The sequence below is a fragment of the Dendrobates tinctorius genome, unplaced genomic scaffold (genome assembly GCF_039654945.1).
Source record: "Dendrobates tinctorius isolate UK_male_01 unplaced genomic scaffold, ASM3965494v1 ptg000191l, whole genome shotgun sequence".
In the NCBI taxonomy this organism is placed as follows: Eukaryota; Metazoa; Chordata; class Amphibia; order Anura; family Dendrobatidae; genus Dendrobates; species Dendrobates tinctorius.
The window spans coordinates 14,280,747-14,290,780 of record NW_027361858.1 but is presented as its reverse complement, the minus strand read 5'-3'; the positions used below and the strand labels follow the sequence as shown (position 1 = coordinate 14,290,780).

General features: G+C 48.5%; 1 protein-coding gene across 1 annotated transcript in view; it reads right to left on the bottom strand.

Annotated features, from left to right (window-relative positions):
• Positions 1-1,113: 1,113 nt before the first annotated feature.
• The window catches only part of LOC141055732 (WD repeat-containing protein 64-like), a 113,019-nt gene continuing 104,098 nt past the window's right edge, over positions 1,114-10,034 (bottom strand). The window contains exons 20-21 of the mRNA XM_073552421.1: positions 1,260-1,439; positions 1,114-1,153 (exon numbers count right to left, since the gene is read on the bottom strand). Of these exons, the coding sequence (XP_073408522.1) occupies positions 1,114-1,153; positions 1,260-1,439 (220 nt within the window). The remainder of the gene's footprint in view (positions 1,154-1,259; positions 1,440-10,034) is intronic.

Genomic DNA, 10,034 nt, shown 5'->3' with positions numbered 1-10,034 from the left:
GAGGTATTTGAAGTCGGTGGATTGCACAAAGAGCGGGGGGGTGAACCCAGTGCAGGAGCGGGTTACCCCTGGTGGTGCAATGGTATACTTGGTTAAGGTGGGTCCCAGCTGTGCTGGGTCACAGCGGGACATGTTAACGTGGGACCCTGCTGTGCTCGGTCACAGCGGGGCATGTTAACGTGGGTCCCTGCTGGGCTGGGTCCCAGCAGGACATTGGTTGGGCAACACTCGGCTGGGTGTCCTCGAGCCGGTGTGGTGCGGCTGAGGGCACGTGGTGGAGCTGGTGTTGCAATCATGTACAATGGGTTTTGCAACACTCGGCTGGGTGTCCTCGAGCCGGTGTGGTGCGGCTGAGGGCACGTGGTGGAGCTGGTGTTGCAATCATGTACAATGGACTCTTCATTTACCCCCCCTCCTTTTGCTGGTGGTTATGTTTATGGAATATTTCTACGTTTATGGATAAAATGTTATTGCTTGTTTGGTGTTAATAAATGGGGCTGCTGTGGCCTTTTACATCCAATGTCACGCAGTCGTGTCTTATTTAAGTTAAGAAGGGGTAAGTGTGGGTTTTGGGAGGGGTCATTACAGTGAAGCCGTCAGTCAGACTTTCCTAAGTCAAGGGTATAGACATGGGGGTCATGTGGTATCCGGTCACATCTGATCACCTTACTAATATTAGTTACTTATTGTCTATTGTAACTTCTGACATGTGCAATGTGTTCTAAATCAACTTTGCTTGAATCCATTTTGACTATTTTGGATATAGATTACCTGACCCACACATAATTGTATGCTTTTTATTGCTATAATAGTAAAACCAGAAAATAAATACTTTAAAAAAAGAATGCTGGGAGTTTGATTCTATTGTGTATGACTAGTATGCATGAAAAATAGAAATAGCCATCAAGTTCAACCACAAGAAAGGAGAGGATGAAATCATGGGGAATGCATATATTTTAGAACTTAGCACTGCTGAACTAAAGAGTAAAAACCATAATCTGGATTTAAAAATAAATAAATAAATTACCCAGGCCCCAAAATGCAATAATATTAAATCAATGATTCATAGAATTGTATGCATGTGTAAACATACGCAAACATAGCCCTGAAAACCTATAATCTGGGGTCAGGTTTACCAAACTCTTGATGAATGCTAGTTACAACATTTCAAGTATCATTCGCACAATACCATATGATCATATAGTTAATTATAAATGCAAGAAAGATTTTTTTCTTTATATTACTTGCAAACAATGTACCTTTCATTGTCAAAGACAAGTTGAATTTCATAGTTTTCTTTCTTTTTTATCTCTGATTTACTCTGAACAGGCATCTCATGTATATCAAATGGTAGAATAAATTCTTTGTGATCAGTTAACACATAAGCTCTTCTCTGCCCAAAGTAACCAATGTAATGTCCATTTGAAGCATGCCACAGTCTGCAGATAAAACATTTACAGGTTTTGTAAGATATAGGTGTATAACATAATAGTTAAAGGGGTTGTCCGGTATTATGATTAAAGTCTTCAGTCACTTTATGTGCCTGCAAGGGTTCACGTGACCGAAAGTATGCTATTTTCATCCATGGGGCCAACTAGTTGTGCACAGCCTTGCTCAATACATGTGATTAGCGAGGCTGAGCATGTCTAGTCGGAATGTGGCCATAAGCATACAAATTGGGCAGCACGGTGGCCCCCTGGTTAGCACTATTGCTTTGCAGTGCTGAGGTCCTGGATCCATATTCTACCAAGGACAACATCTGTAAGAAGTTTGTATGTTCTCCCTGTGTTTGCATGGGTTTCCTCTAGGTACCCTCCCACACTCCAAAGACGAAAGACATACTTATAGGAAATTCAGATTATAAACTCATATGGGGACAGTTAGGATGATGTCTGTAAAGCACTGCAGAAAATGGTGATGCTATGTTCACATGTTGCGTTTTTTTTCTGCAGGCAAAACCTGTTCCTGTGGCAGTAAAGAATCTGCTTAAAAAGCAGGTTTTGCTGAGTTTTTGATCCGTTTTTTTGCTGCATGCTGATAATGTTTAGTGCCCCCTCAAAAAAATGTGATGCAACTTCCTTAGGTTTTTGCATCAAAAACGCAGCAAAACCTGCGTTTTTTGCTGAATTTTTGTGCTTACTCATTGCTTTCTATGGGTGAAAAAATGCTGCAAAAACGCTGAAAGAAGTGGCATATTGCAGTTTGCAAAAGTGCAGTAGATTTCCAAATCAGTTAAAAAAAATAAACAATGTGTGTGCATGAGATTTCTGAAATCTGATAGCATTTACTGGTACTGTAAAATACAGCTTAAAATTAAAATAAAAAAGCAAAAATGCAAATGGCGAACATAGCCTACAAGTACCATATTTTTCCGATTATAAGACCCACTTTTTTCCCAAAATTTTTGGGGGAAAATGGGGGTGCGTCTTATAATGTGTATATACTTTACAGGTACCGTTGCTGCAGTCCGCAGGCTGGGAAGAGGGGTGCCCGGCGGTGCTCCGAGGTGTCCAGCGCTGTGGGGGTCTCCGGCGGTGCTGCAGTGGTCTCTGGTGCTGCGCGGGCTCTGCCGACATTTTGCAGCAGCACCAGAGACCCCCGCACAAGTGCCAGAGACCCACGCAACAGCACTGGAGACCCTTACAGCAGTGTCAGAGACACTCGCAGCAGCGCCAGACACCCCCGCAGCACCACCGGACACCCCCCGCAGCACCATACACCCACAGCGGCGCACCGCACATCAGAACACCCCTCATCCCTGCATGCAGCATCACCCCTCTCCTGCCTCCTCCAGTAGCAACCCTGGGACCCCGCTTCACCGCAGCCACCACCCCGGGTAAGCTATATGATGCATGGATTATAAGAAGCACCACCATTTTATTAAAAAAAAATCTTATTTTTCTCCTCAAAATTTGGGTTGCCCCTTATAATCTGGAATGTCTTATAATCCGAAAAATACGGTGTAATAATAATAAAATGAATACTTGTAGCAAGTTATCACCAGCTCTTGTGGCCAATACTTCTGACAGCATGCAATGCGCACACAGTAAGGAATCAAAAGTCTGCAAACTTTTATCAAAATATCAGACAACCCCTTTAAGGAAAATCATTCAGCTACAGTTGTGCTCAAAAGTTTGCATACTGTACCCAGGCAGAATTTTTGCTTTTTTGACCTTTTTTCAGAGAATGTGAATGATAATACCAAAACTTTTTCTCCACTCATGGTTAGTGGTTGGGTGAAGCTATTTATTGTCAAACTACTGTGTTTTCTCTTTGTAAATCATAACGACAACCTAAAACATCCAAATGAACCTGATCAAAAATTGACATACCCTGGTGATTTTGGCCTGATAATGTGCACAGAAGTTGACACAGAAGTTGGGTTTGAATGGTTACTAAAGGTAACATCCTCACCTGTGACCTATTTGCTTGTAATCAGCGTGTGTGCATAAAAGTGTGAGTTTCTGGGTTTCATCAAGCCAGTGACATTTTTGGATTGTGAGTTATGGGGAAAGCAAAAGAATTGTCAACGGATCTATGATATCCAAGGAAGACATAGTTACTTACCGATAAGGGGATGTCTCATAGCTCATGACAACACCAGGGAGAGAGGGGATCCGCCCTACAGGGTCAGGAAACCTACAGATAAAAGGGTGGTACCTCTCCCTCGCATCAGTTGGTTTACAGAGCATAGGAGGACCTCAAGGTTAATGACAACAATTATATATCTTTATCATAATACTTATCAGTAAAACACACCATGTCTATACATAAATCACGCTACAAACAGTGAGAACGTGATCACCACGCATGGGAAGGAATAAACAGGTGCAGTCATGGGCTATGAGAAATCCCGTTACCGGTAAGTAACTACGTCTTTCTCCTTCGCCCATGACAGCACCATGAAGAGAATTACAGAAAGTTGTAACTTAGGGAGGGACCACAGCCTGAAGAACCCTTCTCCCAAAGGTTAGGTTAGAAGAAGATATAAAGTAGATATGACAGGCTCAAACCCCAACTTAGGTGCTCTGGGGAAAAAAACAAAGCTAAAGTATAGGAGTAGCCCCGGCACACTAATGACATGAAAGTAGAGTCTTTGCAACGACAGTCTTTTTTGTTGTGATTTTATTTTTTGTGAAAAAAGATGGTATTACAATCCAACGTTTCAGCTCTACATCTCGAGCTTTCATCAGGGATATGACTTGGTCCTTGGTTTTGGGGTGTGTGTATAGGTGGTATAGGTTTGCCTTTGTAGTCCAGCTGCTGGAGCGGTACCTATAGTGACCACGATGTGTAGGGTCAGCACGTGACTCCCGTCCTTATGTCCTAAGTCTAGTCAGGTGTAGAGGAGGCCTCCTCTACACCTGACTAGACTTAGGACATAAGGACGGGAGTCACGTGCTGACCCTACACATCGTTCTACTGGAACTTCCGGACCTTCTTTCTCAGGGACCGGTGTTCCACCCTCAGGCAGCGAACCTCCATTTGACAGCATGGAATTTGAAAGGACGCTGTTGAGTGATAGAGGGTTTTCACCAAATCTGAATTCCACACTGCTAAAGAGTAGGAAGATTGTTACCACAAGAGCTTATGGGAAAACCTTGAGAAGATTCATATCCACCTCAGGGGTAAGAATCCAGGATGGGGTTCCAATTACAGCAATCCTAGAATTCCTGAAGAAAGGGTTGGAACAAGGTCTGGCGACCAGCACCTTAAAATATAGGGAGTCAAGGCCTCCAAAAGTACCTTGGCGAGGTAGATTAGGCCTCCTCTACACCTGACTAGACTTAGGACATAAGGACGGGAGTCACGTGCTGACCCTACACATCGTGGTCACTATAGGTACCGCTCCAGCAGCTGGACTACAAAGGCAAACCTATACCACCTATACACACACCCCAAAACCAAGGACCAAGTCATATCCCTGATGAAAGCTCGAGATGTAGAGCTGAAACGGTGGATTGTAATACCATCTTTTTTCACAAAAAATAAAATCACAACAAAAAAGACTGTCGTTGCAAAGACTCTACTTTCATGTCATTAGTGTGCCGGGGCTACTCCTATACTTTAGGTTAGAAGAAGAGGCTAGGTCCAGCCAGTGCTTGAAAAAGGTAGACGGTGAAGTCCAAGTGGCAGCCTTACACATCTGCTCTATTGATACTGCCAACCTTTCTGCCCAGAAGGTTGCCACCACTCTTGTAGAATGAGCTCTTAGACCCACCAGGGCAATATTCCCACTAAATGACTAGGCCACAGCTATTGCATCTTTAATCTACCTCGCCAAGGTACTTTTGGAGGCCTTGACTCCCTATATTTTAAGGTGCTGGTCGCCAGACCTTGTTCCAACCCTTTCTTCAGGAATTCTAGGATTGCTGTAATTGGAACCCCATCCTGGATTCTTACCCCTGAGGTGGATATGAATCTTCTCAAGGTTTTCCCATAAGCTCTTGTGGTAACAATCTTCCTACTCTTTAGCAGTGTGGAATTCAGATTTGGTGAAAACCCTCTATCACTCAACAGCATCCTTTCAAATTCCATGCTGTCAAATGGAGGTTCGCTGCCTGAGGGTGGAACACCGGTCCCTGAGAAAGAAGGTGCGGAAGTTCCAGTAGAACCCAAGGATCAGTGATTGACATTATCCTCAGCCAGGAGAATTAAGTTCTTTTCAGCCAAAAGGGGGCTATCAGAATTAATCTCGATTTGTCCTCCCTGATATTCCTTAGAACCGCTTGTAATGTCGGCGGCCGTGCCCGCCGCCGTCCCACCTGCACCGGGGCCCGCCGCTGCGTCCTCTCACCCAGCCTGCCGCACTCCCTCCTCCTTCCTCTCGGGCTACTGCAAGCCCGCACATGCGCCTTAGGGCGCGGGCGCGCTCCCGTCCGATTGTTTAACCCTGCGGTGGGCAGCTGCCAGATCTCGGCCAGCCAACCACCTGCCAGCAGGGGATATATCAGGCGTCTCCCATATAGGGAGGATGCCTGATTATCGTGTGCTTTGCCTGCACTGATCTGGCTGCCTATAGCGAGTCTTAAGTCTCTGTCTCCGTCTCGTGGTTTCCCCTGTCCCTGCCTTGCTTGTCTTTGCCACTGTGTGCTCTCTCCTGCCCCCTGCCTATCTTCCGTCCTGCCTAGTCCTGGTTCCACAGCCTTTGTCCCCTCCAGACCCTGTCTCTGTTCCGTCCTACATCATTTGTCCCGCTTCCTGTCCAGTACTCCTGCCTTCTGTCCGTCTGTTGTCCTAGTTGTTCCTGTTGCTATACCGTTCCGTGCCTCTTCCCACGCTAGCCGCACGGAGTCCCGTAACTTGGTTCCTGTCCGGTATCCTGATTCTGCCTGTGTCCACTCCAGTCCCTCGAGCCGCCCCTCTTGGTTCCAGCTGTCGTGGAATCTGACCCCTGCGGGCCTGCCCCTAACAGTCCCTGTATAGTGGTCGGTTCCACCTAGTGCGCTCGCCCTGGGGGCCTCAGTTCCGCAACCCAGAGGGTCCACTCTCAGACGCTGCCAAATCCCTGAAGCGTCACAGTATAATCAGGCCATGGACCCCGCTGGAGCCGCGGTCGCCACGCAAAAGGAATTGCTTTTCTTACGGGAAAACCAGACCCGGATCATGTCCTTCATGAAGTCCATGGACACCCGGCTTTCCGCCCTTCAAACCACCGACCCAGGGAACGCTTCCCTGTTAGTAGGCCTCCAGCAGGAGCTCGCGCAGGAGCTCGGGCAGCAGCGCGATGCCCAGTCCCACATCTTAAGTTATATGGCGTCCATCGATGATCGACTACTCTCCCTGCAGTCCTCCGCAGCTGCCTCTGCCCAACCACGGGATCCAGCATCTCACCCGCCACCTCGCCTGGGGAAGCCCCCTAGGTATAGCGGGGACCCCAAGCTATGCTGGGGTTTCTTGAAACAGTGCAGACTGCACTTTGAGCTTCTACCCCAGCAATACCCCTCAGATCGAGCTAAAGTGGCGTTTATAGTGTCCCACCCTGAGGGGGAGGCTTTGGCCTGGGTGAATCCCTTGTGGGAGAGGGATGATCCTGTGGTTTCCAGTATCCAGAATTTTCTTGACATGTTCCGCAAGGTATCTGACGAGCCCGGACGGTTGGCTTCTACTACTGAGGCTCTTTTTAACCTCCGTCAGGGTTCCCTTACCGTGGGACAGTATGCCATTTGCTTCTGGACACTGTCTTCGGAACTTGGGTGGAATAATGAGGCCCTGGTTGGAGCCTTCTGGAGACGTCTCTCGGGCAAAATAAAGGACGAGCTTGCCGGTCAGGATAAGTGTTCACCTGGTCCTACAACGCCTTCGGGAGAATCACCTCTATGCTAAATTAGAGAAATGCCTGTTTGAGCAAACCTCGTTGCCTTTCTTGGGTTACATAATCACGGATTCTGGGCTGAAGATGGACCCCGAAAAACTCTCTGCTGTTCTCAGATGGCCTCGTCCTGTCGGTGTGAAAGCCATTCAGCGCTTCCTGGGATTTGCCAATTATTACAGACAGTTTGTTCCTCACTTTTCCTCAGTGACCAAGCCCATGACGCTCCTGACCCTAAAAGGAACTAAATCGAACACCTGGTCTCCTGAGGCTGAAGACGCCTTTCTTGCCCTGAAACGCTCCTTTGCGTCAGCACCAATCTTGCATTGCCCTGTAGCCAGTAGGCCCTTCATCCTAGAGGTGGATGCCTCCTCCACCGGGGCAGTTCTTTCCCAGCGGGCATCATCTGGACATCTGGTTCCCTGTGGGGTTTTTTCTAAGTCCTTTTCCCCTGCTGAGCGTAACTATTCAATCGGTGATCAGGAGTTGCTCGCCATAAAGATGGCTCTGGAAGAATGGCGGTATCTGCTCGAGGGGGCGGTTCACCCCTTTACTATCTTCACGGACCACAAGAACTTAGCCTATTGTCAGTCCGCCCAAAGACTCAATTCCAGGCAAGCCAGATGGTCACTGTATTTTTCTCGCTTCGACTTAAAGCTCCATTTTCGACCCGGGAATAGGAACACCAAGGCAGATGCGCTCTCCAGGTCTTTGCAGTCACCTGAGATGGAGGACGCCCTATCACATATCATCGAGCCTGCAAAAGTGATCACCATGGCTCCCGTGAGCCTCTCCACCCTTCCGCCAGGCAGAACCTTTGTCCCACAGGGCAAAAGACTGGAAGTACTACGCTGGGGGCACTCGTCCAAAATTGCAGGACACGTCGGGATCAAGAGAACCCTCTTGCTTCTCTCTCGTTACTATTGGTAGCCCTCTCTTCGCCAGGATGTGACGGATTATGTGGCTTCCTGTACTACTTGTGCTAGAACAAGGTGCCGAGGAGTCTACCCTCCGGTCTTCTTCACCCGTTACCTGTTCCAGAAGCTCCTTGGCGGCAAATTGCCATGGATTTTGTGACAGACCTGCCTTGCTCTTCTGGGTGTACAACTATCCTAGTGGTAGTAGACTGCTTCTCCAAGATGGTCCATTTCATCCCATTGCCCAGTCTGCCTTCGGCTCCTGAGTTGGCTGAAATCTTCATCCATCAGATCTTCAAACTACATGGACTCCCTCAACGGATTGTGTCTGATCGAGGAGTCCAGTTTACCTCTCAATTCTGGAGAGCTCTCTGTTGGCTTATGGGCACATCTTTGGACTTCTCCTCTGCCTACCACCCTCAGACCAACGGGCAAGTGGAACGAGTCAATCAAATCCTGACGTCCTACCAGCGTCACTTTTCCAACGCCCACCAAGACAACTGGGTCTCACTTCTTCCTTGGGCACAGTTTGCCCATAATAATCATCCTAATGAGTCCACCTCCAAGTCACCGTTTTTTGTGGTCTCAGGCCAGAACCCTGGCGTCTCGCTGCCCATTTCCATGTCTTCGAGGGTTCCTGCGGCAGATGCTCTCGCCTCTGAGTTTTCGCAAGTCTGGAAAGAGACCAGGGAGTCTCTCGTGGACTCCAGTGCCTGGATAAAGAAACATGCAGACAAGAGATGGAGGGATCTTCCACCCTACCATCCTGGTGACAAAGTCTGGCTCTCAACCAAACATATCTATCTGAAAGTTCCCTTGTACAAGTTGAGCCCCCGGTACATAGGGCCTTTTGAAGTACTTGGACACATCAACGACGCTGCCTACAAATTGAGGTTGCCGGCTTCACTCCGGGTCCCTAACACCTTCCATGTCTCGCTCCTTAAACCTGTCACTCTCAATCGGTTCCGTCCTGCTCCCATTTCTTCTCCTCAGCCAATTGGGGCTGATAACGTCTTTGAAGTTAAAGATATTCTGGCCATGAAAAGAATCAGAGGAAAAACCTTCTTCCTTATCGATTGGAAGGGATTTGGTCCAGAGGAGAGGTTCTGGGAGCATCGGGAGAATGTGAATGCCCCACGTATTCTGAAAAAGTTTTTGGCCAATCTCATAAGGGGGAGAGGTAAGGAGGGAGGTACTGTAACGTCGGTGGCTGTGCCCGCCGCCGTCCTACCTGCATCGGGTCCCGCCGCTGCGTCCTCTCACCCAGCCTGCCGCGCTCCTCCCTGCTCACGCGCGCTCCCTCCTCCTTCCTCTTGGGCTGCTGCAAGCCCGCACATGCGCCTTAGGGCGCGGGCACACGCCCGTCCGATTGTTTAACCCTGCAGTGGGTGGCTGCCAGATCTCGGCCAGCCAACCACCTGCCAGCAGGGTCTCCCATATAGGGAGGATGCCTGATTATCGTGTGCCTTGCCTGCACTGATCTGGCCGCCTATAGCGAGTCTTAAGTCTCTGTCTCTGTCTCGTGGTTTCCACTGTCCCTGCCTTGATTGTCTCTGCCACTGTGTGCTCTCTCCTGCCCCCTGCCTGTCTTCCGTCCTGCCTGGTCCTGGTTCCACAGCCTTTGTCCCCTCTGGTCCCTGTCTCTGCTCTGTCCTACAGTATCTGTCCAGCTCCCTGTCCAGTACTCCTGCCTTCTGTCCATCTGTTGTCCTAGTTGTTCCTGTTGCTATACCGTTCCATGCCTCTTCCCACGCTAGCCGCATGGAGTCCTGTACCTTGGTTCCTGTCCGGTATCCCGCTTCTGC